This window comes from Rhincodon typus, chromosome 7, assembly GCF_021869965.1.
Source record: "Rhincodon typus isolate 14 chromosome 7, sRhiTyp1.1, whole genome shotgun sequence".
In the NCBI taxonomy this organism is placed as follows: Eukaryota; Metazoa; Chordata; class Chondrichthyes; order Orectolobiformes; family Rhincodontidae; genus Rhincodon; species Rhincodon typus.
Window position 1 is genome coordinate 4437776 of NC_063338.1, and position 18137 is coordinate 4455912.

Below are 18137 nucleotides of genomic sequence, written 5' to 3' on the forward strand. Positions count from 1 at the left end.
CAGCACTTTCCCCTTTTATTCTGCACATTATTTTTTTTCTCCCTTCCTGGAAGCACATAAGAAGTGGGTCAAGAGTAGGCTATTCGGCCCTGTGATACTGTTCAATAACACTTGCATCTTGGTTGATTCCTCGGTATCCAAAAGTCTGACAGTCTCTATTGAATGTACTCAATGACTAGGACAAGGGGCTCACTGCCCCTTGGAGCAGTGAATACCACAGATTCACGAGACTCACAATTGAAATAAATTTGCCTCCAGTTGAAATGATTGACCCCTTATTCTAAGAATGCGACTCCTGGGTCTAGACTTCTCAGCCAGTGGACATGTCCTCCCAGTATTCACCCTGTTGAAGAATTTGCTTGCTTTACATTCGTCTAAACTTCACAGAATCTGGACCTAATCTGCTCTTAGGAAAATCTCTCAGCACAGGAATCAATCCAGTTAATCTTTGTTGTGTCCCCTCTAAGGCAAACATTTTATTTCTGTTTCCCGTCTGTTTCTAATTACATGCAAAAAGCATTGAGTCCAGTTCCATAAGTCCTGATTTGTGAAGGAACCTCTCGTGTGACACCTTTTACTGAATGCTTTCTGAAAATCCAAAAATCTACTTACTAATCTAGTTAGCTATGACCTCACATAACTCTTAACAGGTCTGTCAAACACACTGTCCCTTTTATAACTATGTGTTTGTTCTGTTCTGATTTTCTAAATGCCCTGTCACCACATCCCTGATAATAAACTCTTAACATCTCGCCTGATGTTGATATTGCATCAACAACGGGTCCATAGTTCCCTGTTTTCACTCTCCTTTCCTTCTTAAAAAGCAGGCTATTTTATCCAACTCCCTTTTGAAAGTTATTTTTGAACCTCCTTCCGTCACCTGTTGAGGCAGCTCCTTCCAGTCAAACTCTCAGTGTAACTGAAGAAAGCACTTCATGGTTCCCTCTCATTCCTTTGGAAATTGTCGTCAAATTCCTGTTCTCGAGTTCCGATTGGTTCTCCTGAATGCTGTTCTCAACATTCCTCTCAGACCTCTTCCACAGTAAGCTGAAGATCTCCCATCACCTTCCACTGCCTCTCCTCATTCCTCTTACACTTTATTTTTGCCTGCCCAATTTAATCGTCCATGTTCTCCTGAAGACAGTCTCCTCACTGTACATTGTACATTATGCAAACTGTGATATATGTTAATGCTTTCTGGACCTGGGTAGGCAGGAAGTCACAGCAGTGATCCTAATACAAATTGCTGGGGCCACCACTTTACACTTTCCTCCTGTACAGGAAAATACAATCTTGCAACACAGTTTTCTGTCAACTGTCCCAATCAGCTTTTTATCCACATTGCTGTTGCTCCTTTTAATCCCACTGGCTTCTTGTTTGCTGTATTGTTTGGCCCTTTGTCAAATGCTTTTTGAAAGCCCGACGAAGCAATATCAACTCCCCGCCCCAGTCCCTTCACCAGTCCTCTCTGTTACTTTCTGCAGTGCATCTTGTAGACGGTACACACTGCCGCTACTAGTGTCAGTGGTGGAAGGAATGGATATAGTGGATGGCGACTGAAAATCCTGTGTGTAGCCTTCCTCCCAGAAAGAACACCCCCCCACCCCCGCATCCTTCCATCTCAGAGAGTACAGTAGGTGAGAGGTGAAGTTACGTGAAGTACTGGAGGCAAGTTCAACAGTTGGATGTGCGAAGTGGAGGGGTAATATCCCTATAGAGCTTAACAACAGTAATGCAGAGGCTTAGGATCAGAGACAGATCTCATCACTGCCTTGGTGTGCATGTACACCAGTCCCTTAAAGTATCAGGACAGGTGGAAAAAGTGGTTAAGAAGGCATGTCGGATAGTCGCCTGTATTAGCTGAGGCACAAGAGTTTATAACAGCAGGGGAGTTATGCTAGAACTGTATAAAATGTTGGTTAGGCCACAGCTAGATTTTGTGTGCAGTTCTGGAGTTTACGTTATAGGAGGAATGTGATAGTACAGGAGAGGGAGCAGTGGAAATTTACCTATTGCTTGGGCTGGAGAGTTTCAGTTAGGAAGAGAGATTTGATAGACTAGGGTTGTTTTCCTTACAGCGGAGGAGTCTGAGAAGGGGCATGATTGACATGTAAAAAATTATGAGGGGCATAGATAGGATAACAGGAAGAAAACTTTCTCCTGATGGAAGGATCAGTAACCAAAGGACAGAGATTTAATGTAAGATGAGGAAGATTTAGACGAGATGTGAGGAAAAATAGGAATCTGGAGCTCACTGCCTGTAGGGGTGGTAGAGACAGAAACCCTCATAACATTTGAGATATTTAGATATGTACTTGCAATGTTAAGACATACAAGGCTATGGGGCAGATGCTGGAAAATGGGATTAGAATATTCAGGTAGTTGTTTTTGATTAGCGTGGACACAATGGACTTAAGGGCCTTTTTCTGTGCTGTAGATCTCTATGATTCTATGATCAGAGGGACAGTGATCCAGGAGGATCAGAGGGAGATCTGATCACTGCCTGACCCAGTCCCAGGAAAGGATGATTGAGGAGGCTCCGAGGGAGAGCTGATCACTACCTGAAGCTCAGCCAGAAAGTCATAGATTGTTCTCCCGTCTCTCCCACCCTCTGGTCTCTCATCCTCCATAATATGATCAAGCAGAGTCAGTACGACTTCATGAAGAGGAAATCATTCCTGACATATTTAATACTGTCATTTCAGGAGATAACAAGCAAGATAGATAGAGGGGAACCGGTAGATGTAATATATTTGCATTTTCAAAAGACATTTGCTGAAGTAATGCACATAGGGCTACTTAATAAGCTGACCATTGGTGTTGGAGGTAATATATTAGCATGGATAGATGATTGGCTGACAAATAAATGACAGCAAATTGGGATTCCCTCTTGGAATTCCCTCCCTAATGGCATTGTGGGTCTGACTGCAGCAGTTAAAGAAGGCAGCTCACCACCATCTTCTCAAGGGCAATTAGGGGCAGGCAATAAATGCTGGCCCAGCCAGTGATGTTTACATCCCACAAGTGAATATATTTTTAAAAATGGACAGATTCAAGCTGGCAAGCTGTAACTAGTGGTGTGCCACAGGAATCAGTGATTGGATTAAAATTATTTACAACATATATCAATGACTTGCTGGAAGAAAGTGAATGTACTCTCACCAAGTTTGTGGATGACGCAAAAATACATGGGAAGGCAAATGCCGAGGATCTGTTTACATTAGGTTCATGAGATGAAGGGTTTCTGTTGTTTCATGTGATACACTCATCTGACCTCCCCTTTTCCCTCAGGATCATTCTGAGGTTAGACAGAAAATGTTCTGGGATAGTCGTATTCCTGAGATTCATCCATTCTCAATAAGCTCTGCTTCTGCATTGTTCCCAGTAACTCAAGTGCATCATATTATTCTGCTGCCAAGGGGAGGTGACGGCCTAGTGGTATTATCACTGGACTGTTAATCCAGTACCCAGCTGATGCTCTGGGGACCTGGGTTCGAATCCCACCACGGCAGACGGTGGAATTTGAATTCAATAAATATCTGGAATTAAGAGTCTAATGATGATCGTGAATCCATTGCCGATTGTTGCGAAAAACCCATCTGGTTCACTAATGTCCTTTTAGAGAAGGAAACTGCCATCCTTACCTGGTCTGGCCTACATGTGACTCCAGACCCAGCAACGTGGTTGACTCTTAACTGCCCACTGGGCAATTAGGGATGGGTAATAAATGCTGCCTGGTCAGCGACACCCTCATCCCATGAATGAATTAAAAAAAAACTATACCTTTCAAAGTTGCAAAGCCCCGTTGCTGATAAACAAAAAGGTAGAGGTCAATTAAGAGTTTAATTGCTGTTTGTTTAGATTGTGCATGCTCATCAGTTACAGAACATCATTCAGAAGCACCCAGCCTCTTAAAGATTGTGGCAATGTCAAAAACCACATGAGGTGCATCACACACTGACTTATGGTTTCCGTGCGCTGTTGGCTCTCAGTGCCCCTGGGCCAACAGTGAGTAAAGGCGCTATAGTTATGCACGGATAACTTCCGCCCAGTCAACCTCACTGCCTCTGTCAATATTGGGTGAAGACAAAGACCATGGTTAATGTTGCCCCGTGGTAAAAAGGCTCAGCCCCAGTCACAGACACATGAGGGGTGGCCAGTTGTGTGAGAGAGAGAGAGAGAGAGAGAGAGAGAGATAGAGATAGAGATAAGGGGTTTAGGATCAAAGGCCAAGAAACCCAGCAGATGTCAGTTGTCCCCAGCCTGGCTCACGCACCTTCTTTTGTTTTCAGCAACAAGCAAACTTGATCCCGGGGTTGAATTTAAATACCCTGGGGATTTTCTCGTCCGGACTGCCAGTACTTCCATCGACAAGTCGGCCCCGTGGAGCTGCCTCTTCCTACAGTCCGTTTGTGGTGAGTCTCCTTCTCTCCCCCCACTGCGTCTAGTCACTTGAAGCAGCCAGACAGACGTCACTCTGAATCGTGGGGGTCATGATCTCACAATCCGACAGCGCATGCCCCCACTGCAGGGTATCACGTGATAGAACCAGCTCCCCCTCGCCCCCCCACTTCCCGCTGCATCACAGGGTGGAGAACGCACATGTTTCCCAGAGGCTCCTTTTGCCTCTTTGAGCTGGAGAATAAGGTCAGGTTATCGAGCTGGCTAAAGAACTGGACAGTCGTTTGTGCCTGTGAGTGTCAGTCATTGTCATTGTTGCTCAATGGGCTTCTGTCCTTTTGGTATTGATTCCTGTCTGACCCGACTGGCCAGGGGCAGGGGCAGTCTGCTTCATTGACCTCTTTTTGCGATTCAGTGATAATCCAACTTGACTGGTTTAGGCTCAATGAGTAGAGGCTTTTCATTTATATATTGCCTTTCATGTCCACCTCAAGACATTGCAATGTGCTTCACAGCTAGTGAAATACTTTCTGATACGATCAACAAAGTCCCACAAATAACAAGAAAATTGAACCAGTGAAACTCGTTGCTGTGTTTCAAATTGAGCAGTGGATTTTTTTTTAATATATGCCAAGCAGGAACCTGCCCTCCGACCCTGCTGTGCTACATCAGCTTGGAATTCTGTGTTCACATTCCGGACGACAAGGTGATGACCTTGTGGGGATGTCACTGGGCTAGCAATCCAGAGAATCTGTGCTAATGCCATGGGCACACAGGTTCAATTCCCACTCCCGCAGCAGCTAATAAATCTGCCATTAAAGCTGCTCTCAATATTGGAGACCATGACAACTAGCCCCAATTGTATTAAAAGTGAATCTGGTTCAACAGTGCCCCTTAGGGATGGAAATCAGCCGTCCTTACCTGGTCTGGCCTGATGTAACACACAGCAGCATGGTTGACCAAAATCGGTGGTACAGTGGACAGTGAAGAAGGTTATCTAAGATTACAAAGAGATCTTGATCATTTGGGTCAATGGGCTGAGGAGTGGCAGACAGAGTTTAATTTGGATAAATGTAAGGTATTGCATTTTGGTAAAACAAACAAGGGCAGGATTTATACAATTAATGGTAGGTAGTTTTGTAGAACAGGGAGACCCAGGGGTTCAGGTACATAATTCTTTGAAATTTGCATTGCAGGTAGACAGGTTAGTTAAGAAGAAGCACACTTGCCTTCATTGCTCAGACCTTTGAGTATAGGAGTTGGGACCTCATGTTGAGGTTGTACAAGACTTTGGTGAGGCCACTTCTGGAGTACTGTGTGCATTTCTGGTCACTCTGTTACAAGAAGGATATTATTAAATTGGAGAGAGTTCAGAAAAGATTGATCAGGATGTTGCTGGGGATGGAGGGTTTGAGTATAAAAATAGGCTGGGACTTTTTTTTACTGGAGCATAGAACATTGAGGTGTGACCTTATAAATGTTTATAAAATCATGAGGGGCATAGATAAGATGAACAGCAAGGGTCTTTTGACTACGGTGGGGTGTTCAAAAGTAGGTGGCATATTTTTAAGGTAAGATGAGAAAGTTTTAAAAAGGACATGAGGAGCAACTTTTTAACACAGAAAGTGGTTCATGTTGGAGTGAACTGCCAGAGGAAGTGGTGGAAGCAGGTACAGTTACAACATTTAAAAGACATTTGGGTAAGTACATGAACAAGGAAAGGTTCAAAGGGATATGGGCCAAATGCAGGCAAGTGGGTCTAATTGAATGGTCAACGTGGACTGGATGGACCGAAGGGTCTGTTTCCATGCTGTATGACTTTGTGACTCTTGACAGCTGTCTCAAATGACCCAGCCAGCCACTCAGTTAGAGGTCAGCTAGGGACAGGCTGGCCTTATCAGTGATGTCCACATCCTAAAAGAATTAAAGACAAGTCAGATGGCCTTTTCTCTTGGGTGTGGGCGTATTTGGAGGCCAAGTTGACTGTGGCGATTCCTTTTCAGTCTTGTTTAGGAAAGACACAAATCTCCAGAAGTGTGTCAGCCAGTTCCAGGGTGCAGGCTTCAGTTCCGTGCTCTCCACATGGATTTGACTGTTTGAGTTGTCACATAGTGTGGATGCTTTAAAAAATGTGTTGCTGATCTCAGAGCGCCTTCAGGAAGGTATTGGGCATTACCCTCACTGGGTGTGAGCAGGAAAGCACATGGGAACATATCTGATCGATCAGACTTTCCTTCGAAGCCCTCGATAAAGCCCGAGGCCAGAAATAAGTGCTGCCTGTTGAAGCAGAGCCTGGGTCATTCCACTGATGTCCCTGTCTGCACTCTAAATGTGGAGGCAAGCTACAGTAAGCAGTGACCTGAAGGAGTGTCATGCATTTGTCCACCACTGCCAGAGACAGTCATGTGCTGGCACTCTGCCAATTGATAATGGGGATGAAGGTTTACTGTTAATCTTGGGAGTCAGCAGGAAATACAACCCTGAGGTTCATTAAAAGTCCCAAGAGAGTGCCCCCCCTGCCAAAAAAAGGAAGCTGCCATTGATAGCTGTGATGGCAGGCATCACCCTCGTCTAAGTGATAAGCTGCCACTTGGACTGCTGTTAGAAGGTGTGCTCCATGTCTAGAGGCATTCATTCTCATCTCACTGCAGATGTCCAAGGGTTTTGGCATTTCACAGTGAGTTAGAAACAATCCACTGTTGCTTCGAACTTGCCATCACAATGTGAAGGAATACTTCGCATCGAAGAGGCCAAGCTGAAAATGCTCAGGAAACATCACTACCACAGTTTGGCCCCAGAATCCGACCGGATTGTGGAGATACAAGAAGGGTTTGGAGTCCGTCTGTAACCTGAGTCAGACACTGTTACAGTTTTAATGTGTCAGCTCTGTCATGAGAGATAGCTGAGGCTTTACATCAGTCAAAGATCTGACCAATTATTCTCCTGTATTATGCTACCTAGCTGAGCAACTTGGTTGAGTTCCGTATGCGTTTATGTTCTGAAGCTCTGTGCTTCCAATGTGGCTTCAGGAATGAAACTGGGCCTCTAATTCTCTCCGCATGCCTCACAAAATTCTATTTACAGATTTGTTGCTTTCTTCTGTCCATCTTTGTCTCTCTCCCCATCTGCCTGTTGGCCTCATAGAGGTCTACAGCACTGAAAAAGACCCTTCAGCCCATTGCAAACTGTCTGCCTGTCTTTGTGCGTCTCTCTGTGTGTTTCTCCATCTGTGCCTGCCTCTGCCTCTTGTGTGTGTGTCTCTGCCGCTGTCCGTGTGTGTGTCTCTGCCGCTCTCCGTGTGCATCTCTCTGCCTCTCGGTCTAGCTTGCTACCGTTTCCTTCTCTCAGTATTTCTCCCTACACTATGTTTATCTTTCTCTAGCTCAATCTCACTCTGCCCCCTCTCTCAATTCTCTCTCTCCTTTATCTGTCTTGCATTTTTCCCTGTCTTCCACTGAAACTTACACTGTCTTTTTCTATCGCTGTATTTCACTATAACTCTATTTCGCACTGTGCAGATTGATGAATCAGCGCATCAAGGTTGTTTAACCAGATACCCCTTGTCCACTGTGAGTGGATTGAGAGGTACTCCAGCAAAAGCAGACAACACAGATTTTCTATACATCGGCCTGCTCTGCATCGCAATCTAAGGGTTTGCGAGTGTGTCTCTATAGCACCCAGTCCTGGTCTGTATGGGAGAACCCAACATAGTGCAGGTTTTCTCCTGGTGTCACTTGGATCTGATTCCTGTTCCTAAGTGACTCCTGATTGGAGAAGTGGGTGAGCAGTTTTTCTCAATATAATAAATATAACGACTTGTACCAAACCAGGAATGACTGATGTGTTTTTCCTCTCCTAATGTAGAGTCAACTGTGCTACCCTGGTGCCCTGTACAATACACCTGCAGTCGGTACAATGGCCCAGCTGTATTCTGTAAGTGTAACACTCTGAACAAGTGCCAAAGAGGCACAACTTTATACACGTGTACATACCCCCTCCTGCCTTGCCTACACACTGAGCTCTCACTGACCTCCTCCTCTGCTCTCCTATCCCTCCTTGCTGCTAAATCCAGCCGCTGTCGCTCCCACACTGAAAATTAAAACCCTCAGTTGCTGAGTCCACTGCTAACTCCACAGAGCCTCTGTCCTCAGTCTGAGAGCTAGTAAACCACAATAGTGGGCTGGCTGGGACAACACACGCATAATCCGAGGTGCATCACACGAGCGCTCCCGAAACCAGCTTCACACAAACCACAACAAAGGCACGGTCACAGAGGAGGCCAGCAGCTTAATGGAAGAAGAGGTATTAAGGAGCATTTGGACAGAGGCAGAAAGGTTTCTGAGCTTAGGGTCACAGGCTGAAGGCACAGCTGTGAGGACTGCGTGCCACCCTCTAAAGAGGCACAACCTTGTGGGAGCGCTGAGAGTGGGAGAGTTACAGGGCAGGTCAAGGTTAGAGAGGAGGATGAGTGCAGAGAATGGGAGGGTTGTAGTGGAGGATCAGGTTAGAGAAGGACAAGTGCAGAGAACTGGGAGGGGGGTAGAGCCGGAGGAGGAGGAGTGTAAAGAGCTGGGACAGTTAACAGGGAAGGAGAATGTCAGAGCAGAGGAGGAGAGTTATTGTGGATTTGGACAGCAATGATGAGGGTATTATATTTGGACGTGTAGCCATACGGGGAGCCAGTGTACAACACAGTGCAGTAGTGGTCAGAGAATGGGATATGTTAACCTTTGGGATATAGGGTTTGGTTGAATTGTGTGGTTGTGGAAGTCGGCTGTGGGGTCAGGTTATCAGCCCGCTTGCATAGTTGCCCATAATGCTTTTCCCCAGACTGCATTAGTGTCCGTCATGCTGTGCCACAGCCTGCATTAGTGGCCTTAATGTCTGCTCAGCTACAATAGTACCTGTAATGCTGTACTCCAGCCTGCACGAGTACCTGCCATGCTGTGCATCAGCCTGTACTAGTACCTGTAATACTGTGCTCCAGCATGCATTAGTACCTTTCATGGCATGTCCAACCCTGCATTCGTGCCCTTAATGCAATGCTGCAGCCTGCACTAGTGTCCGTAGTGCTCTGTCCCACCCTGCATTAGTACCTGTAATGCTGTTATTATGCCCTTCTGCTGTGTCCCACCCTGCATCAGTGTCCATTATGCTGTGCCCCAGACTGCATTAGTATTTGTAATGCTGAGCCTCGTCTGCATTAGTGCCTGTCTTGCTGTGCCCAGCCTTCATTAGTTCACATTTCTCTGTATCCCACCCTACAATAGAGTCTGTAATGCAGTGGCCCAGTCTGTATTAGAGCCCATAATACTGTGTCCCAAGCTGCATAAGTGTCTGTAATGCGTTGCCAAGTCTGCATTAATGTCCTGGACTGCATTAGTGCCCTTAATATTGTGCCCTAGCCTGCATCACTGTCCATACCGCTGGACCCCAGCCTGCACTAGTGCCTGTCCTGCTGCACCCTGCGTTGCATTACTGCCTGTGATGCTGCACCCTGGCCTGTATTAGTGCACATTTTAATGTGTCCCAGCCTGCATTTGTACCTGTAATGCTGTTCCCCAGACTGCATTAGTGTCCGACATGCTGTGCCCCAGTGTGCACTAGCGCTCATAATGTGCCTGGGGCGGGGGTGAGGTGGGAGCTATGCCCATGCTCGCGTTTACAGCTTCAGGGTGACATTTCTTGTCTGGGCACTGGGTTAACTGCGCACAGTGTGTGCACCTTCCATCCCAGCTGGAGGTAAAAGGTATGCTGTGAATTTCTTACTGCTCTGTGAGTTGCTCGAGATTTAGGAAAAAAACAGCCTTATTCTGTACTTGCATTGTGTGGTACCTGCCCTGGGAGTAATTGTTGGTGAACTGAGCTCACCCTCAGCTCCATCTTCTTGGGGGAAAAATATTGAACTATGAAAAACCCCAAAATCCCCTTGCACGGAGGTTATATGTTGGCCTCATTCTCTCAGATCTACAGTCATCTGTAATTGGTGAGATGAAAGCCTGTTTTCCTGTTGGGATGTGTGGGTCTAATCTGCAGGGAGCTCAAAACTTCTGCAGAATGTCCAGTGCAGGGAAATGAAAACAGCGAAGCAATGGGCAAATCTGAGCACAAAACAGGGAAAACATTGCTGTGTTTCTGACACCATGCTGCCCCGCAGAGTGTTTGAAGAGAACTGTGGAGAGGGAGCTTTGCTCTGTATTTAACCTTTTGATGCACCTCCTGGGAGTGTTTGACGAGGACAATGTATAGGGAGCTTCACTCTGTATCTAATCCCATACTGTACCTGGCTTGGCAGTGTTTGATGAGGACCGTGGAGAGGGAGCTTTGCTCTGTATTTGCACTCTGCGGTACCTGACAGTGATTGTTGGCGACAGTGTAGAGGCAACACTGTGTAGTACCCGTCCTGGGAGTAATTATTGACGACAATATAGAAGGAGCTTTTCCCTGAATCTGTGCTGCAGCTGACTTGGAGTATTTGACTGGGACAATGCAGAGGGAGCTTTAGTCTGCATGCAACCCTGTGCTGCTCCGGACCTGAGAGTGTTTGATGGAGACAGTGTCCAGGGACATTTATTTTCTGTTTAAAAGAGTAGAGGGAGCTTTACTCTATCTAATCCTATGCTGTCCCAATCCTAGGAGAGTGGTTAATGGGGACAGTGCAGAGATAGCTTTACTTTCAGCTTAAAAGAGTAGAGGCAGCTTAACTCTGTATCTAACCCCGTGCCGTGCCTGCCCTTGGAGTGTTTGTTGGGGACAGTGTAGAGGGTCTTTACTTTCATTTTAAAAGAGTAGATATAGTTTTACTTTCAGTTTAAACACGTAGAGTAAGCTTTACTCTGTGCCTAACACTGTGCTGTCCCTGCCCTGGGACAGTGTTGAAGGAGTTTTACTTTCAGTTTATAAGAGCAGAAGGAGCTTTGTTGTCAGTTTAAAAGAGTAGAGGGATCTTTACTGTCAGTTTAGTGGAATAGAGGTAGCTTTACTGTTAGTTGAGAAGAGTAGAGGCAGCTTTACCTGTAGATTAAAACTGTAGAAAAAGCATTGCTTTCAGTTTAAAAGAGTAGAGAAAGCTTTACTTATTATCTAACCCCTTGCTGTTCCTGTCCTGGGGGTGTTTGTGGGGGACAGTGTAGAGGATGCTTTGCTTTCAGTTTAAAAGACTGGAAGGAGCTTTACTCTGTCTTTAACTGTGTATTGTATCCGTGCTGGGAGTATTTGATGGGAAGCTTGGAGAGGGAGCGTTTCATTCTGTCTAACCCAGTGCTGCCCCTGTCCTGGGTGTGTTTGATGGGGACAGTGTCGAGGGAGGTTTACTTTCACTTTAAAAGATTGAACGGAGCTTTACTTTCACTTAAAAATAGTACAGGAGGCTTTACTGTGTATCTCATCATGTGCAGTGCCTGTCCTGTGAGTGTGTGATGGAGATAGTGCAGAGGGAGCTTTAATCAGTGTCTAACCCTGTGATGTACCTGTCCTGAGAATGTTTGATGGGGACATTATAGAGGCATCCTTACGGTGTACTTGCACTGTGCAGTACCTGTCCTGGGAGTGATTGTTGGAGACAGTGTAGAGCTTTTCTCTGAATCTAACCCCGTGTTGTATCTGCTGTTGGAGTGTTTGATGTGGACGGTGTAGAGAGAGCTTTACTCTTTATCTAACCCTGTGCTAGGTCCTTAGAAGAGCAGTCATCGAATCATTATGGCACAGGAGAAGGCCTTTTAACCTATCATTTCCATGCTGGCCCTCTGAAGGAGCAAATCCTGTTGTTTTGCCACACTATTCTGCCTCCACATCTCTGCACATTCATCCTGTTCAGATATTTAGCAATTGTAGAGTGTTTCACAGCATGGATGGAGGCCGGTCTGCCTACCGTAGCTATGCCAGCTAGAAAACGGGTCACCCGTCTGATCCCATTTTCCAAAAATTGGTTCTTAGGTTTGCAGGATTTAAATGAGTTGAGAGTTTCAGCTTTGACTACCCTTTCCAGACTCCTGGGTTACAAAACTTTTCCTCATTTCCCTTTTATTTCCCCTACCAGTCACTGCAAATCTGTGCCCTCGAGTCTCTGACCTCTCTGCTAAGATAAACAGACCCTTGCCATACATTTTAACCAAGCCCTTCACACCTTGTATAACTCAATCAAATCTCCTCTCAATCTCTTCTGTTCCAAGGGGAACATCCCCAGTCTATCCAATCTTTCCTCTTCATAGCTGCATTTATCTAGTTGTGCAACATCCTTGTAAATCTCCTCTTTTCTCACTCTCGCGCAATCACGTCCTTTCTGTATTGGGGTGACCAGATCAGGTTAACCCCATTCCCCTTACTTTCCTCATAGCCTTTGCAGATTTGTGCTTTCCAGTTATTCATTAGTTTGTTTGCACTACATTTCAAACTGTGCACTCCACGTTGTCATAGCTCACCAGGGGCAAAGAAAATCTTCCTCCCCTCCCTTCTGGTTCTTCGGCCAACTGCGTTGAAATGTGTATTTTCTGATTTATGGCTGTCCCTCCCTCAGACCACTGCTGTGTTCTCATGATGATGAGGTCTTGCTTAGTTAGATGCTCAACATCGCCTTTTGCCAAGACACAGACGAAGCGTAGTGGGTCGAAATGACAAGGGTACGAGCTGCACCTTCCCTGCTGTGAAGTCCCTTTGACCTTATGATGGGGTGCTGGAGGATGGGTATTCATCACCTCTGTTAGAGAAGGTGTCAGACATGGGGTACTGGAGCGTCATGGGCTGTGTGCTTTCTAACAGCTTCTGTCTGGGTTGTCATAGAATCGTAGAGACATACAGCATGGAATCAGACCCTTTGCTCCAACTCGTCCATGCTGACCAGATAGCCGATATAAATGTAATCCCATTTGCCAGCATTTGGCCCATATCCCTCTAAACCCTTCCTATTCATGTATCCATCCAGCTGCCTTTTAAATGTTGTAATCGTACCAGCCTCCGCCACTTCCTCTGGCAGCTCATTCCATTCACTCATCACCCTCTGCGTGAAAAAGTTACCCCTTAAGTCCCTTTTATATCTTTCCCCTCTCACCTTAAACCTATGCAGTCTAGTTTTAGACTCTGTCACCCCAGGGAAAAGATCTTGTCTATTTACCCTATCCATGCCCCTCGGGATTTTATAAAAGTCTATAAGGTCACCCCCTCAGCCTTTAATGCTCCAGTCTATTCAGCCCCTCCCTATAGCACAAATCCTCCAACCTGGGCAACATCCTTGTAAATCTTTTCTCAACCCTTTGAAGTTTCACAACATCCTTCCTATTGGATAGTGACCAGAATTGCACGCAATAGTCCAAAAGCGGCCGAATCAATGTCTTGTACAGCCACAACGTGACCTTCCAACTCCTATACTGAATGCAGTGACCAATAAAGGCAAGCATACCGAATGCCTTCTTCAATATCATGTCTGCCTGCGATTCCACTTTCAATGAACAGTGAACCTGCACTCCAAGGACTCTTTGTTCAGCACCACTCCCCAGGACCTTACCATTAAGTGAATAAGTCCTGCCCTGATCTGCCTTTCCAAGATTCAGCACCTCACATTTGTCTAAATTAAACTCCATCTGCCACTTCTTGGCCCAGTGGCCCAGCTGATCAAGATCCCATTGTACTCTGAGGTAACCTTCTTCGCTGTCCACTACATCTGCAATTTTGGTGTCATCTGCATCTGTCATCTGGTTGTGTTTTTGTTCAGCTCTTTTTTTGTATTTTGTTGATGTGTGTGTGTGTGCGTGTGTGTGTGCGTGTGTGTGTGTGCGCGCGCTCTTGTGTTGAGAGGTACTGGATATCCCATTATGAAGCTGTGGGTAACAGCATTGTCACAATGCAAATGGAGGCCATTCAGCTCATTGTGCCTGCACCAGTTTTATTACCTACTGCTGTTAGTGCTACCTGTTACCTCCTGTCTTTTCCCCATACCCCTGCACAACGTTTCTATCCATACTAACCATCCAATGACTCAATTGAACCTGCCTCCAACACATTTTCAGGCAGTGCATTCTTAACTACTCACCCTGGGTAAAAATATTTTCTCAATTGCCCTTGCTTTGTTTGCATATCACTTTAAATCTATGCTCTCTTATTCTCATTCATTTTATGAGTGGGAACAGCTTCTCCCTACTGTTTAAAGCTGTTTACTCCCTTCTGAGAACTAAAACTGAAGCACCCAAAGATGAGCACCTCACCCCATAATCTGTAAAAGGAGTGTGAAAAGTGGAGTAACCTGTCTTTCAGCAACTTCTAGTGGTTAAACAAAATAAATCCCTGACACTCATTTTAAAATCAACAAGTAACAATTTATTTATCTAACTCCAAACGTGAACAAATTAACTAAACTATTAACAAATAAATTCCTTCTAACTACTCACGATTCTCGAATAAAGCAAGATTCTAATGCTATGCTGTTCCAATAAATACAAGTCCCACTTATATATTAAAAAAAGGAATTTAGTCTCTCAAAATTACAGCAGATTACGTGTCTTCCGGAATGTTCTGTGCCTTCTCCGTCGATTCTTCTGCCAGGAATGTTAGCTAGTTGTGCCATTGGAAGAGTTATTTAGATGGTGCTTTCTCTAAGACGTAGAGATGGCTGTGAGAGCCAGTGATTCTGTCTTGAGAGCTGAGGGCCATTAGCTCTGGTGGATGGCTGCTAGCTCTGTGGTCTTTGTCCAGCTGTCCCTTTCTTTTTATACCTGTAATGACAGCAATATTTCTTACAATAGGATTGATCCTATGTTGTCAAAACTGTCAGACTTAAATTTAATGGGCTTTTGGTATCTGAGTGCCTGGTTCAAATTGATTGGCTAAATTTAAAAGCCTGTTTTTTTGGTAAAAAACTGCTAATTGGCCTGCTAACTGTATGGCCTTTCAATACAAATGGTTCAATTTGGGTGCTCTCTGTGTACTTGCAAACTTTCAAGCTGCAGCTCACAGTCGCCCAGTTTAAATCTCTAAACACAGAAAAAGCACATGATCTTTTAAAGGGATCACGCATTGCTTTCCCCCGCTAGCATTTTACAAACACCAAATTCTAACCTTCTGCCTCCCAATCCACAAGTACTCTACCCAACTTCACAACGCTATCTACTCTGTCCAACCTGATGATGATTATCAAATCTCCTCTCAGTCACCTTCTCTCCAGGGTTAATAGCCCCAACTTTTTCAGTCTGTCCTCCTAACTGAAGTTTCTCATGCCTGGAACCATTCTTGTAAATCACTTATGCACTGTCTCCAAAACATTCACATCTTCCCTATGATGTGGCACAAAGAACTGTACACAGTACTCCAGGTGAGGTCTGACAAGTGTGTTTATTCAAGTTCAAAGTCATCTCCTTGCTCTTGTACAGTATACCCACATTATTAAAGCCGACAATACCGTGTGCTTTATTAACTGCTCTGTCCAGCTGACCTACCACCTTCAGTGATCTGTGCACTCAGGTCCCTGTGCTCCTGCAGCCCCTTTAGAGTTGTACCCGCTACTTTATATTGTCTTTCAATGTTCTTCTGATCATAGTGAATCACCTTGCCTCTTCTCTGCACTGAACCTCATCTGCCACCTGTCTGCACACTTCACTGGCTTGTCAATTCCAGCAGACGCTCTTACTTCAACCAACCGGGAGCCCCAAAGAAAGAAACTGGTTTTGTTCAATTCGGATATTAACCAGGGAGAGAGGCATCGACTAGAAGTAGCTCGGTGCCTGTTCTGGCTTTCCTTTCTGCTGCAGTGGTGGGGGGGGATGCTTTTGCGATCTGGAAAGTGCGAGTTTTTGAACTGGTTCGACCCCCACCGTTTTGCACCGGGATAGTTTGCGCTGTCCTCCTTGTTTCGATGTATTCCGATGTGTTTCTTTGTTCCTTCTTGCTTTTTCTCCTCCTCTCTCCACCCTGCCCTTCCCTCGCACTGAGCAGTCATCTCCTTCCCAGCAGACGTCGGAGCAGGAGGTCGTGCACTTGTTCATCCCAACCCAAGCCGTGGGCGCCATCATTGGGAAGAAAGGTCAGCAGATCAAGCAGCTGTCCAAGTTTGCCGGGGCGTCGATTAAGGTAGGTGTCTCCAAGAACCGATGGCCCCCTGCTTGGATGGGTTCCTGTCAACACGCTGCTCCCCTGCTGTTCTGGAGGGTGGTGAAAATGGGAAGGGTGGGCCCCCATGCGTGGGAAGTACTGATTTCCTGGGGGGGAGGGGACAGGGTCTTTAATTCCTTACTCTCCCTCCGCACCCTCAGTCCTCAACGTTCCTGGGTGGTCCTTGGTGACTGAATGTTCATACTTGAAGGAGAACACAGACCAGGTTCAGAGACATTGCCCTCAGATGGGACTGGACCAATAGCCTCTTCAGCAGCTGGTTTTGTAGATTGTGTGGTGTGACTGTACTCTGCTTGTTGTCAGTGCCCATTTCGTGAATGTCCGCTGTTCGCCGGTCTTTATCGATGTAAAAGAGAGCAGGTCCTGACGGCAATCCTTTGGCCAAATTTTGAACCTGCAACCTTGATTGAGATTCACAGACCCATTGAAATGAAAGGAGCCAGAGCTGAGAGGAAGTTGGATTTTAGCAAACCAGAGTGGGTGGATGGCCTAGGAGCCCAGGCCCGTGCAGCAGTGTCTGTGGTAGGAAGGTGACTGGAGCCCAACATCCCAGGCGCATGCAGCAGTGTCTGTGGTAGGGAGGTGACTGGGGCCTAGCATCCCAGGCCCATGCAGCAGTGTCTGTGGTAGGGAGGTGACTGGGGCCTAGCGTCGCAGGCCCATGCAGCAGTATCTGTGCTGAGACCGGTTGTGGATGATGTGGTTTGCCAAATGGGAGCAAAGGTTTCTGGTCGTCTGGTCCTTTGGGTTTCTTTTGCTGAGCTCCACTTAGGAATTTCAGCCTTTGAAAGACAATCCCCTAATGTAACGACCAACTGTAACCAAGTGAGTCAATTTGGTCATTGGGTATGGTATCTGTTTTCCTGAATCACTGGCTTTGATGTAGGCTGCAGTATAACGACCGTACAGTGTTGTGTGGGAGGTCGCCCCCCCCGCCACCCCAAACGCCCCGCGTATAGCCTGCCTTTAACCTCGGTAAAGGGCTGCATTTCTTCTTGTTGTTGTTGTTTGAACCGCCTTTGCAATTTGAGAGATGTGGTGGGAGGAGGCTCAGCCGTGGGGAAGAGAGTCTTGTTTAGACTGTGCTTGGTGACTAGCTCTCTGTTCTACCAGCATGTCAGTGGAGGGGCTGACATACACGGTGTGTGTGGCAACTGCTTTGTCTGGAAACCTTGCTGTCGGACCTCCCAGCGTGGCTAATTTAAAAGCCGGGGTGGGGCTGTGCAGGGGTGGAGTGGGAGTCTGCGGGATGAGCCTGAGGCACGATCAGCACACGGCTCAAAAACAAAATGCTGCCTGTGTTTCTTATCCCCCTCCTCGCAGACCACAATTAAAGCACAGTTTGAAGCTGGAGGTTTTGAAAGCTTGTTCCTGTGTGTTCCCCCATCCGCTCTCTGCCCACACTTTGAATATCCCACTTCCAGAGCCTCCAAAGAGATGAGTTTATCCGATGATCAATCTGCCTCTGAATGCTCTCCAGGGGAAGGGGAGGTGGGTGCTTGTTTGAGGGGGAGAGCATAGCTAACCGTTTCAGATGTGGTGGTGCTGGTGGGGTGAGGTGGGGGAATGCAGCAACTGTCTTGCATTTGTAGAGAGAATCCCCGGCAATGATTGCGAGGTGCTGCCCCTTGTTTTGTTTC

At 46.2% G+C, this 18137-nt stretch overlaps 1 protein-coding gene across 5 annotated transcripts in view; it reads left to right on the forward strand.

The window, feature by feature from the left end:
- The window catches only part of igf2bp2a (insulin-like growth factor 2 mRNA binding protein 2a), a 146624-nt gene that overhangs the window by 96838 nt on the left and 31649 nt on the right, over positions 1-18137 (forward strand). For 3 of the 5 annotated variants that reach the window (XM_048599299.1, XM_048599298.1, XM_048599302.1), the window contains 3 exons: positions 4293-4415; positions 8266-8334; positions 16321-16455. In XM_048599299.1, the coding sequence (XP_048455256.1) occupies positions 4293-4415; positions 8266-8334; positions 16321-16455 (327 nt within the window). The remainder of the gene's footprint in view (positions 1-4292; positions 4416-8265; positions 8335-16320; positions 16456-18137) is intronic. The other 2 variants (XM_048599300.1, XM_048599301.1) reach the window with 2 other exon arrangements.